This window comes from Hemiscyllium ocellatum, chromosome 10 (assembly GCF_020745735.1).
Source record: "Hemiscyllium ocellatum isolate sHemOce1 chromosome 10, sHemOce1.pat.X.cur, whole genome shotgun sequence".
NCBI classification, from domain to species: domain Eukaryota; kingdom Metazoa; phylum Chordata; class Chondrichthyes; order Orectolobiformes; family Hemiscylliidae; genus Hemiscyllium; species Hemiscyllium ocellatum.
The window spans coordinates 97,974,761-97,988,805 of NC_083410.1; the positions used below are offsets into that span (position 1 = coordinate 97,974,761).

General features: G+C 41.2%; 1 protein-coding gene across 6 annotated transcripts in view; it reads left to right on the top strand.

Annotated features, from left to right (window-relative positions):
• LOC132819871 (ras and Rab interactor 2-like) overlaps window positions 1–14,045 on the top strand; it is a 153,784-nt gene that overhangs the window by 81,656 nt on the left and 58,083 nt on the right. For 5 of the 6 annotated variants that reach the window (XM_060831788.1, XM_060831787.1, XM_060831791.1 and 2 more), the window contains one exon: window positions 4,894–4,980. In XM_060831788.1, the coding sequence (XP_060687771.1) occupies window positions 4,939–4,980 (42 nt within the window). In that variant the 5' untranslated portion in view covers window positions 4,894–4,938. Of the gene's footprint in view, window positions 1–4,893; window positions 4,981–5,366; window positions 5,398–14,045 lie in introns of those variants that run through there. The other variant, XM_060831793.1, reaches the window with a different exon arrangement.

Below are 14,045 nucleotides of genomic sequence, written 5' to 3' on the forward strand. Positions count from 1 at the left end.
TGATGTAAACAAAGGTCTTTTGCCAAAAATCTATGAAGTAATTAGTTAACCCCAAGGGATGTAATGTTTATCGTCTTTGCCTCATGGTTCTAGTGTCATTATTTAGTTCGTACATTATCTTGCAAAATCATTGTTCAGTATTATAAAGACATGGTCACAGCATAAGTATATAATCATACCATTTTGCAATGGATGAGGAAGGCCATTTATCCCCATTTAGATCATCCATCATGAATTAATCTAGACATAAAGCCTGTTAGGTATGTTCAATGCTGACATGGACAGATTTTTAATGAGAAGGGAATCAAGATTACAAGGATTAGACAGGAAATTGCAGATGAGAATCATCAGATCAGCCATGATCTCATTTAGCGGTGGTGTGATCTCACTGGGCCACACGGTCTATTTCTGTGCCTATATCTCATGGCGGTATACCTGAAGATTCAACCTATTACCCTTTGTTCTACTCCCACTAATTATTTTAAAGGGGTATTCCAGAATAATGTATCCCATGGCGTTTACTGTATCTCACACCACCTTGAAGCCACCATAAGAACAAAGCAGCAGAAGATGACTATTCAATCCATTGAGAGTCTACTCCACCAGTCAACGAGATCACTTCCCAAACGGCATCACATTTCCCAGTGAGAAAGCCCACATTTCTCCAGTGTTTTGTCATAGCCTGACACCCGTAATCAACTTGTTGCATGTGCTGCCGAAACAACATTCAGGAAAGCCAGTTGCTGTAAACCAAGTGAGTGACCACATGTTAAAAACTGTCACACCTTTCTGCAGTGCCGAGATTTCTGCGCGTACCAGCAGGGTTGCTGCTTCAGCCAAGTTCTCAGGACAGTCAGTTTCTGCACTGACAGCAAATCAACGAGGCCAAAACAGCCCACTGAGCCAGTGATTCTTTTTTGTAGGAGCTGTGTGATTATGTACGGAAAAAAACATAAAAGAATTGCCATATGTCTGTAAGCACTGATTTTTATCTTTGTATCTGCAAAGATTGATAGAATATACTAATTGGGGTATATATGTTTAAATGCCATGATTGGCAACTCAAGTTTTGTAGAATTCCATACTTGTTTTTCTTTGTAATCCTGAGTCCTTAACTACAGTCCTGTCACTTCAAATAAAAAATAACATTGTGTGAGATGCTGGATGACAGTTTGAGCTTAATGAATGTAGGAACAATACTTGGAAAGAGTACTTGGAATGATACTTTGCAAAGATATGTCAGTATTAGCTAATCTAAATCAGTGGCAAATGCACTGTCTGATTCCTCTTCTGACTTTGTTGCAAATGTTTCCAGTCTGCATGTTTGTGCAAGCTGCAGATATGCAGAGGAGCTACATAGTTATTAAGCGTCAGACACTGGCTGCCATTACATTCTGCAGTCGCAGAAATGGATCACGAAATTGTTTTGGAGAGGCTATGTAATGCACAATACATCAAAGTGAGGTACTCTTGGATCTTATCTGGAACAGATACTGGGCATGGTGATATAAAATGTCGTGCTACGGAATTGGAGGCTTTTTTGAGGTTGTTATATGTCATATGCTGGCATTGGTGCCATTCCTTACAGTTTTCTTGAATTAGCTATACAGAAAAGATCATGCTTGCGGGTGTGTCTCATTGAGCAATATCGCACTGCAACTCTAGAAGGCACTCTGCAGCTGCTGGGGGGAGTCAATGTGGATATTTCCTTGCAAAGAACTTCCCTCTGGCAAACAACAGGGATTTTTCTGAAGTAACTGGGATCAGACTTATCTCCCTTCTTAATGTAGATGTGATCACAATATCAGCAACACCTCCCACTGGCACTCCTTTTCCTGGGTGAGGGAGATGAAGTTGTGCAGCTGTGTCAGGATTGTATCTTTGCCATTTTTCAGATTTCAGCAGGGATTCCACCTGCTCCAGAGATCTTGGTGTTTTTTTTTGAATAACTGTCAAATGGCTTTTTCAACTTTGCAGACCTAGAGGCTTAATTGTGAAACTGATCTGGGTAATAGAGTTGAGGGACATCAAGTTGAAGACAGAGTCCTAGATAAGAAATTCACAAGTGAATTCAACAATTCACTCATTGTTGTCTCCAATGAGTACTGACTGCTTTGATGAGGTCGCTGCCCCAGCTCAACTGTTCCCCAGGGGACAGCAGAAATGACTTTGATATGTCCTCAAAGCATCCTTGAAGTGATCATATATTTTCGTCAGCTTGAGGGAGTCCCTGATTTGTGATTGACCAAAATGGAGAATGTTAATTCAGGAAGGCACAAAGCACACCAGATCACGATCATCCAGAGGTGAATTTGAGGCAATGAAAAGGGGTCACAAATCTCCAAGTTCCTTTATCTTCCTGCTCCTTCAAACAGGACCTATGCCATGTGTAGCCGCATCTGAAGACAATCCATTAGACTTCTGAGCCATCTCTGAACCCATCAAATCAGAGTGGAAGCAAGATGTCCTTGGTATCGAGGGACTGATATATTATTGCACGCATTTCAGAAATGCACTATAGCTTTAAGACAGCTAGATGGCCTCATAATATGCTGTAGTTTAAGAGGTCTTTATTCATTCAGTTAGCAATTAGTCAGTCAACTGTGTGTATAATTTAATATTAATTAAAGTAAGTTCATAACTAAAGTTACATGTATAAGTCTGAGGTGTCATGCCAGTGAACATTGTTAGGTACTAATAAACTTCCAGATATCTATATCAATCTAAACCCAACTCTTTTTACTACATGTTGCATAGGATGCCATATAGAAAACCACAAATCACGTCAGTGGTCAGATGTAAATGAAAAATGCTCTTGGACAGCATACTGGGAACTGTGGAGAGCATTTCAAGCTGTCTCTTTTCCGGATGGTGAATGGACTTCTCTTTGATTTGTGGAAATGCCCTTGTTATTTCAAAGTACAGTTATATTTTCTCACCTCTGAAAGCAGGACTCTTGTAAATTGCAAACATTTAAAGATTGGCATCAATGGGACAGAAATGAGGAGGGATTTCTTTTCTCATAGAGTCATAGAGATGTAAAGCACGGAAATAGACCCTTCGGTCCAACCTGTTCATGCCGATCAGATATCCCAACCCAATCTAGTCCCATCTGCCAGCACCCGGCCCATATCCCTCCAAACCCTTCTTATTCATATAACCATCCAAATGCCTCTTAAATGTTGCAATTGTATCAGCTTCCACCACTTCCTCTGGCAGTTCATTTCATACACGTACCACCCTCTGTGTGAAAAAGTTGCCCCTTAGTTCTCTTTTATATCTCTCTCCTCTGACCCTAAAGCTATGCCCTCTAGTTGTGAATCTATCAAATTCTTTACTACAGAGGTGTAGAGAGGCTGGGTCATTTTATGTTATTCAAAGCTGAGATCAACAGGTTTTTAATCAGTAAGGGAATCCAAGATTGTGGTGAAAAGGCAGGAAAGTGGAGTTTGCATTTATCAGATCAGCCATAATCTCATTGAATGGTGGAGCAGATTCAATGAGCTGAATGGCCGATACTTGATCCTACATATTAAGGGCTTATGGTTAACTGAAACTATCTCTGACTCACTTTTTAAAAAAAGGTGCATGTGGATGATAGTGGTCTGTCTATTCTTCAATTTGTGGCAAATTAAGGTTTAGCGACTTGTAGCTTCCAGTGCAGTTTTTTTTTCTCAAGATGATACCTTATTGAAACAACATCCTCTGTTAGAAACTTTTGGTCATGGCTTCCCTTACAAATAAGTTACTTGGATTTCAAAGCTGGCAAATGGGTTGTAAAGTTCAATTTGCAGCTGAACAGTTTGTATTTTGTTAGAGCAGCTAGCAACTTAAAGACATCTTCCTTTGCTTTTGCATCATCAAGGTTCTGTGCTAGAGCAAAAAAAAAGGAGGGGGATATGTTACTTGAGTATTGCGGACAGGAGTTGGGAGGTCATGTTGCGGCTGCACAGGACATTGGTTAGGCCACTGTTGGAATATTGCGTGCAATTCTGGTCTCCTTCCTATCGGAAAGATGTTGTGAAACTTGAAAGGGTTCAGAAAAGATTTACAAGGATGTTGCCAGGGTTGGAGGATTTGTGCTATAGGGAGAGGCTGAACAGGCTGAGGCTGTGAGGCTGAGGCTTATAGAGGCTTACAAAATTATGAGGGGCATGGATAGGGTAAATAGGCAAAGTCTTTTCCCTGGGGTCGGGGAGTGCAGAACTAGAGGGCATAGGTTTAGGGTGAGGGGGAAATATATAAAAGAGACCTAAGGGGCAGCTTTTTCACACAGAGGGTGGTACGGGTATGGATTGAGCTGCCAGAGGAAGTGGTGGAGGCTGGTACAATTGCAACATTTAAGAGGCATATGGATGGGTATATGAATAGGAAGGGTTTGGAGGGATATGGGCCGGGTGCTGGCAGATGGGACTAGATTGGGTTGGGATATCTGGTTGGATGGACGGGTTGGACCGATGGGTCTGTTTCCATGCTGTACATCTCTATGACTCTACTGGAAAGAAAAGAGAATTAACAAGCTTGTATTCCAAATCAAAAATTAAACGCTAGCAGCTGCTTGTCTCTCTTGACCTCAAATTACCTTCAGTCCCATAATGTGCACATGGAGGACTTAAGTTACAGCACAATTGAGTCTTTTTAATGAGTTTTATACTGCTTGTATTTGTTGAAAGTGAAGACGATATTTGAAGATAAAGTATTCCTGAACTCCGGTGTTGCGTGATCAACTCTGTTTTGGGATCACTTTGCCGATATGGAATTAATAAGAAGGTGTTGTTGCTGTCATAGATTTTGGCAAAATATCAGTTCCTAGTGCGTTTCTTTTTTTTGTATGTGAGCATCAGAATTTCCTTTCACATGGAATAACCATTAAATTTTTTTTTTTGGTTTTAGGTCCGTCTGGCTGAACACTGAAGCCATCCCAGATATCTGCTGAGAATGTCAGGCCCAGTTGAGCTGCAACGAGGGAGTTTTTTTAAGGTATTGCAATTTTGAGGGGGGCAACCTTTCATAAAGGCAATGTTTTTAAAGGTATCCTCTTTTTATTTAGTTGCTTTAAGCCCATTCTCTTTCTTTACTGCACCCCTTGTCTCCACTCTGAACCCTCCCCTTCTTACTTGGATGTGTGAACTCAGACACTTCACTTCAACAGTATTTTTTAGTCCTTTGCCAGGAAACATGCTTGAGAGATGAGGAAATGATCCCGCCCTGGGTATGTTTCCTTTTTCCTATGGACAGCTCGGTCGAGGCAGTCAAAAACTCCGATGTAAAAGTTGCTGGGATAAGAAAAATTTGAACAATTAACAAGCAGCCTTCTGTTATAGCTATCTCGATGTCTTGTTTCAACTAACCTGCTGTTAATGACAGTGACTTGGCATACAAATATGAGCTGATCTGGTAAGCCAGCATGAATTTGTAAAAGGTCAGCAACCATAAAGCTAGTGTGATTTTTTTTGAGGAAGAAACCAATTTAGTACAGAAGGTTGTAAATCATGCAAACTGACAGAATATATTTTATAAGGCTCTATATGTGACTAAACCAAAATGAGAACTTGCAGCTTTGCGGTCGCCTATTGACATGGATAGGGAATTGGTTCTTCCTCAAATTAGCAGGATGTGCCTAGTAACTAGGGATTGGTGTGAGCTCCATGGCTTTTCACAGCATTTAGAATTGACCTGGATGAAGAAACCGACACGGGCAGCACAGTAAATAGCTTATGAAGTTGGAAATGCACAGCGATTGATTACGTTCAGTGAGAGACACTGTGACAGATAGACTTTGTTGTGGGGGAAACCCCTGAGGAAGGGAGAGCAGATCATTTTGTAAACGGTGAGAAGCTAGGACTGCGATTGAGTTGAAGCACTTTGGGACCCCGAAGTACAGAAATTACTGCAGTTAGTGGAGTGTTCTAGAAATAAAAAGGCCAATGGAAGATTTGGCTCTTATCTCAAGAAGCCTGCAATCCAAAGGGATTGAAGGTACTTTACAGTTGTACAGATCTATGATTAGCCCCCATAATATTGCATTTATTTCTGGACACTGTGCCACAGGCAAGATATATTGACCTTAGAGGTGGTGTAACGCATATTCATCAGAATGGTGGAATGGTTAACTTATAAGGGCAGCTTACATGACTGGGTTATATCCTTTTCAGTATAGAAGATTTAAGGGGTGTTGTAGATGATTAAAGGTGTGGAATCAAAGATGGGGAGAAGCTATTTCCTGTGGTGGTAAAGTCCCGAGTAAAGGGCATAAAGTTAAAATTAGAGCTTGATCACTCAGCATTGATGTCGGAAAGCACTTCTGTTCACAAAGGAAAGCAGAAATCTGGAATTCTCTGTGACCGTATCCCCTCAAAAGAGATGGCTTCTGGCTGGGTCACTTGGAAAAACTGGCAGATTTCTGTTAGATAATGAATTAAGGATTCTGGTTGGATGGAGTTAAGGTACAGGTCAATTTTGCCTTGTCAAATTTAACTTTGAATGAGGTGAAAGGGATAGACCTTCAATGTGACCAACAAAAGAATGTTGTTCTCCTGCATTTCAAGGGAGTTTATCATTCTGAGAGTTAAAGTGCTAGACATGTAGCATCTCCGGATTTGCTTCGGGAAGTCAGACATTTCATTGACGCACATACTGCAGTACATCCTGAGGGCATGCGTGATGCTATATATAAGACGTACTGGTAAAGAAGCTTGAGATCCTGGTGTGGGCTGTCGCTGATTTTTGTTTAAAAAGCGGCACATAGTGCAAATTGTATTTGGTAAATCTGTTCTGTTGTATAGAACATAAACAAAGATAACAGAGTGCTGATGCTGCATAAGACCACATTTTCAGTATCTAAATTCTGTGGAATGTCATTCGGTGGTTACTGAAGTTTAGTGTTTTAGGAAGTCTGTGGGAAGCCTAGCCGATGCAAATTGGAACATCTGTCTTTATCTCCTTACATTGGGACAACATGTTGCTACTTTAATGATTGTAGGAGTACTGCTTAGAGTCTGGGCAGTGTCACAGAAGCCAGGCTTGCTGAGTAGTTTTTTTTCTATTTATAGGAGACTCGAGGTTTAAAAATAATGACCTGTATTTGACACATCTCTGTTGTTTTTTTTAAGTAAAGTTATCTCATAGTGTCAGAGAGAGTCAGAGTTTTTGCAACACAGAAGGAAGCCCTTTGGCCCATCATGTCTATAACTAGTCATCAAAACATCTATCTATTCTAATCCCCATTTTCCTGAATGTGGCCCAGAGCCTGGTGTGCTGTGACATTTCAAGTGTTACTGTATACAATATAGTTCTTCAATGTGCTGAGGTTTTTAAGCCTCCTCTGCCCATTTTTCAGGTAGAGAGTTCCAGATACCCATAACCATCTGGAAAAACAATCCTTTCTCAAAATTCCTCTGAACCCCTGCTCCTTGCCTTGAAACTGTACACCTGGTTGTTGAGCCCTCTATCTATTAGAGGGATAGATTTTCCCTTTCTATCCTGTAGATGCCCTTCAGAACTTTGTTACACCTACAACAGCTTCCCCTGTCATACTACTCTGCTCTAAGGGCAACGACCTCAGCCTATCCCATTCTGAAGAAATCATACTGGACTCGCACCAGTAGCTCTGTTTCTCTCTCTCTCTCTCTCTCTCTCTCTCTCTCTCCAAAGTTGCTGTCAGAACGACTGAGTTTCTCCAGCATTCTCTACATTTGAGCCAGCCTATTTAGTCTCTTTTCATTGTTGAATCACTCCAGGCAAGTCAACACCCTAGTGAATCTCCTCTGCACACTCCCTTGTCCAGTCACTACCTTTCCTATAGTCTAACAACAGAACTGCAGACAGTACTCCAGGTGTGGGCTAACTAACACTATATATCCAGCTCCATCACAACCTCCTTACTGTTGTATTCAGTGCCTTGCCTAATCAAGCGAAGTATCCCAGGCGCCTCCTTAACCATCTCAGCTACCTATCCTGCAGCCATCAAGGATCTATCCCCATAGGTTTATATGGAATTGTGATCTTTTCAACATGAAACCTCGCTCTTAAAATTTCCCAAGTGATTCTGAATCTCAGAAGGAAAAGGGCAGATATATCATTTGCTGTTCTTATGTGATTCAGACCGAATAAAGTAATTTTACTCTCATCCAGTTCTGTGTGTTTTAATTTAATGTTGATAGAGTTTATATTAAAAATACCTTTTGTTAATCATTCAGTGCAAGTGGTTATCTGATTTGCTCCCCAAGTATCTTTCCGAGTTCTGTCACACCAAGAGGTTGGAAGTCTCTGAATAGTAGCAGGGTGACATTTCACTGGGATATTAGGATTCACCTGGTTCAGAGGCATTTAGTGCTGGATGGAACTAGTAAACACGGTCTTTTCCTCTGCCCACAAATATTTGTTTTGATCAGAAACTTGCTCTCACCTGGCATCTGATTCCTGTATGGTGCCCTCTAAGGGAGTCATTCCCGCAACTGTTGCTCCTGCTCCATGTCTTCCTCCCATTCCTTGTGAAGGCCAAAGGTGGACAGAGCCCCTGACAGGTCACCCATGACCAAGGTCACCATTTCTCCTGGTATCTTCTATAATGTGTCTTGTAAGATGATGTCCTCAGAGAATTTTCAGAATATCTGTTGGTGGAATGTTGTCAAAATGTTCCAAAATATCTCCCAACATCTTTAAGAATTCACTTCAAACCTCCTGGCAAACAGTGAAAGCTGAATCCTTGCTCAGGGTTGCAAACATCACATTTTAAACCGTGACTTGCTTAGCTCTGAGCTTGTACCAACTTTGCAGAGTTGAAAGTGTGGCACTGGAAACGCACAGCAGGTCAGGCAGCATCCAAGGAGCAGGAGAGTTGATGTTTCAGGCATAAACTCATGTGCTATTGAAATGCTACCAACTTAAGTACCATGTATCATCTTTAATGATCAGCAGCAGGCAATTTACCTATAAGTCAGATGCTTACACAACTTTCCAGCAACTGTTCCTAGAAAACAGTTCAGTTCCTTGGCTAAGATGGTTTCTTCTGTTATAGACATTGTTGTATAAAAGGTAAAAACAACGACTGCAGATGTTGGAAACCAGAGTCTAGATTAGAGTGGTGCTGAAAAAGCACAGTAGTTCAGGCAGCGTCTGAGGATCAGGAACCACATCTTGTCTACAGCAAAAACATTTTCCTGCTGGAAATATCTGGAAAAATCCACGTGCTGTGTTTAATCTTGAAAACAGAAAGCAGGAAGTATAAATTAGATTGGAATTGTGCGTGAAAAGTCAAATAAACATTGGGGAGAAAAGAAACCGATGAGGTTAAGAGAACTAATTAAAGAAAATAGAAAATCTTTTTTCAAAAATAGCTGAACTTTTTTTTATTATACGTATCACAAATTAAATTATGAAAAATATGATTTGTGAACCTTCAGTATTGCATGAATTGCTTACCTGCAATATTCATTGACTGGTGGCTTTGGTTCAGAGTTGAATTTTGTTCCATAATGCACATGTGAAACACACTAAGATTTTTTTCTCACCATTAAAGGTGCTAATTAATGACAAGCTGTTGCGTTTATATAAAAAAATGTAATTCTCTGCTGATTGTACCAACTCTGCTGTTTTTAGAGTGGATTTTGTGGACAAAGATTCCATTTTTCACATTGCATGGATTTCAGTCTGTCTTATCAGCAAGAATTATTACACTAAGAGAATTATTATCCTCTAGAGGTGTGGAGTATGCCAGACATTACAGATTTGTGTGTTCAACTGTGCAGGTACCAATGCTGAAACTTGCAATCTGATTTACTGCTCAAAACAGTAAGGAGTATTCGCCATTATTCCCACTACCTATCAATTATTTTGATTCTTTTTGTGCACCATTAACAATTATAAAAAAGCAAAACAAATTGCATTTATGTGATACCTTATCAATGGAAATGTTGCAAATGCGATTTAATTGGATACAAATACATTGGGGTTCGTAGGCAAATAAGAACTATTATTCTGTGCTAGAAACTGTTCTGAAAAGGCTTTTAGGTGTCTGGAGCAACCTCATTATGATGCTCCAGGATGCTATCAAGAGCACAGTGTGGTTGGAGATAGAAAGATGGTGAGTGGCTTGAAATGTAACTATGTAAATGTTAGAGAGGCAAACATACAGAGAAGCACATGGAGTAGACTGACTAGCAATACCTGGTAGATTTTATGAGATAGATATTCAGTAATGTAACTGTAAGCTTAGAAGCAGTTTTCTCCTGAATTGAATCCCGTATTTAGTCTTTATGGCCCAGGTCTTGCAAGCAGTGACGGGCATAATCAGATTACCAGTTTGCTCCTATTTCATTTCCCCACGAACACTGATGTCTATGTTCATAGCCAGGAATTTCAATCCTGGTTCCTTGAGGCAGGAAGATTGTACCTGACCCCAAATATTTCTCTCATAGTGCAGAATAACAAGGAGACGTCGAACCATGTCATCTTTTTGACAGTCAGTGCACTGTGTTGTGACATTAAACTGTGCAGCTACTGCGAAAGGATAAGTTAGTAAGCTACCTGTAGGGCCAGACACCAGGGAAATGTTGCTCTGGTTGGGATGGGGGAGATGGAGTGGTTGTCAGGATCCAAGGGATATAAGGGTTCAGGGGAAGTCTACTTGGGAGAGAGGGTCTGTTGAGTCATAGGGTTAGTTTAATACATATTAATCCAGGAGTTGGAATAAGTTTTTAATTGTCTAAGGTTTCCTGGGGAACTATGGAAATAACTTCACAGAGGTGTGTATCACATCACCAAGTCACTCTTTATCTACATGTGCCCAGTACATTGGCTCTGACAAATTAGCTCAGAGCTAGTCCCTTGAGTGAGGACACTCTCTAAATCTCCTGTTTATATATTTCAGCCAGGGCTCCCTGATTGGCCCAGGTTAACAGCCCCAGTCAAGGATCTCATAGTCAATAAGATCCATCTGGCCCTTGTTCCAATGGCTACATCTCAAACCTCTTCCTCCCACTAACCATGCCCCCCCCCCAATATTCCTGGATGTAGGCCTGCTCTTTCTCTGCTAGCCTATCCTGAGACATTTTCACCTCAGGCCTGGTTCCTCCGACTCTGCCATAGTCACGGGCAGCGTGTACTGGACCATACCATCTGCCCAGACCATCTAGGGAGATTTTCCTCCCCTTGTTTAGGTGATGTCAGTGTTGAGGCAGCATCCATCCCACTCATGTCGCCTCTGAAATAATTACACAGCGGCCAGTATCCTGTCACTAAGTCACCCTTTATTTACATGTGCCCTAGTACACATGCTCTGACCAGCCAGTTTCGAGTCCTTCCCGAGAATGAGGACATTGTCTTGAATCTCCTATTTATGTCTGTTAGCCTGGGCTCCCTGATTGGGTTAACCTGGGCCAATCAAAGATCTCATAGTCAATGAGATCCACCTGGCCCTCATTCCAATCACTATACCATAAACTGAAGAGAAACCCTCCAAATTCTGCACCTTTTAAATAATTATTTCAGAGGGTTGCTGACACAGGGGACTTGGCCATTGAAATCTTCAATTTCCAATGCCATTTCTATAAACTCTGCTAGATCTACATGGTCCTAATATGCAAGTCCAGTCAACACTGCTCCAAAGTCTATCTGGCCATCGGAATATCTGGGTCTGCATGTAATAAAAATGCTATAAAGGAGTCCAAGCCTCAAGATTATTCTTGACTTTTCTTCTCAACAAGTTTCTTTTGAATCCAATCCCATGATTGTGGGCATAGAACCACAGAACAAAAAGGAACTCTCCCACAAACAACAGTGCGGTCCATTTATAAAATAATTTCCATGTGTGAATACAGAAACGATTCAAATCTTTAGGCCATCACAAAAATGTTGTTTTTCGTGAAAAGCGGCTTTGAATCAATGCTAAAGTTGAAATATAAGTTTGGAGTTCAGGACCTGACTTGATACTAGAGCAAAGTGGAACATTCTTTTTTTTACAGAAAGTACCATTACTGCAGTCATAATATTGGTGGAGCTTATCATTAGTCTGCACGTGGTCAATGCGTGTAAACTCCTTGTGAGCTGGTACAACCAAAATCGCTATGAAGCAACAATCAATAAAGCAATCAAATGCTGAACAGTGTAGTCAAGCTGTAAGCATGGGTCAAAAGACTTATGTTAAACAGTATTGTGTTCTGATTTAGAATGCACCTTGCAGTTCGTATCCCATGTTCATCAAAGCATGAGGGAATAATCTAATCCAGTAGTCCACATAAGACTGTTTAGTGTTGAAGTAAGTTTTAGTATCAAAAACTTTTCATTTATTTAACACTTCCATGACCTCAGAGGATATCCCAAGGCACTTTAGAGACAATGCAGAGGATTTGAAGTTTAGTTGCTGGTGCAATGTTGTAGTAGACATGTGACGATGACCAGATAGAGTTTGAAGGATAAATATAAGCCAGAACACTGGGATATCTCCACTGCTCCTCTTTGACATATTGCCATGTAATCTTTACGTCTGCCTTAGAAGGCAGACTGGGTTCCTGGTTAATGTTTCATTTGAAAAGTGGCACCTCTCACATTTCTGCACTCCCTTCATTCCACACCAAAATATCAGCCTAGATTTTGTGTTCAAGTCCTGAAGTGAGACTTGAAGCCACAACCTGCCAACTGAGCAAGGACTGACACTAGCAATGAGAATATTCTGGAGAAAACTTAGCTTCTCAACTTTGATAGAAGGTGACATGAGGCGAACTTGCTGAAGTATATCTAAAAATAGTATAGAGTAAGGAGTCCTTACAAAATACAAGAAATCCTGTGTGAAAGCTTTATCAGGTTGACCCTGATATTCAGGTGTGCCTGATGCTGCTCCTGGCATGCCCTTCTGCACTCTCCATTGGATTGACACTCATCCCCTGGATTGACAGTAATGGTGCATTCTGGGATATGGTAGACCATGAAGGTACTGTTTGCGTTGAAGTCCACTTCTGCTGTCGATGCCCCCTCAGTGCCGCATGGATACCCAGTCTTGAGTTGCTAGATCTTTTCTGAGTCTATCCCATTTCGCAAAGTGATAATGCCACACAGCATCTTGGGGTGTATCCTCAAAGAGAAGATGGGAATTCCATCTCCACTGTGTGATGGTCACTCCTACTGATACTGTCCTGGATAGATACTTCTGAGGCAGGTTCATTGGTAAGGTGATGGGTAAGGTCAATGCTTTTCCCTCTTGATTCCCTCATCCATCACCTGCCCCGTATTCAGTCTAGCAGCTGGTCCTCACCCAAAGTGCATTCTGCCCCTTGTTGCCTCAGTGCTACCTCCAAGTGGTGTTCAGCCTGGAGGAGTACAGGTTTGTTATCTAAGACTTTTATTAGTGGTTGCAGAGCGATGTAGTGTATGGGAATTACTCGCAGGTTTACTTGTTTGAGCTGCTGCCATGAGACTTTATGGAGTGTGAAGTCCACATTGAGGATGCCTTCTGTTGGGATCCATTATTAAGGTTAGGTAGTGTAAGAAACTTTATTGTTAGGTAGTGCTCACGTAAGGTAGTATTAGCAAGTCTGGAACTTGTTAGCTTCACTAGACAACAGTAAGCCATTATGTTACACTAAGAACAGACTGAAAAGCTGATGGCATAGCCTGAAGAGGCCCCAGGGAGGGTGAGAGATAACAGGACATTGGAGCCGTGTCTAAATGCATGTAGCTCAAACTGAGGTAATAGAATGTTATCAGGTGAGAACCAATGACATACTAATTCTGCATTTTACCAAATAAGGATGTAACTCTGGAATGTGAGAGAACAAAAGGATAGACAAATTTAAAAAATAGTCAGAACGCGCCTTCTCCAGTGAGCTAGACACCTCACTGTACTGTGTACGATTCTCTCTCATTAAACCTGTTTATACTTTTAATCAGACCCGGTGTCTCTCTCCTCCAAACGAACACGGGGACAGAAGATCTGTCCCAACACTTCTGACATGATACTACCGTTCCATTGGCACCTGTGCCAGATCTGTCCAGGTTGCTAAATCCAGTTGCCTGGGTGACCATTGTGGGTCAGATTGGTGTTAACAAGG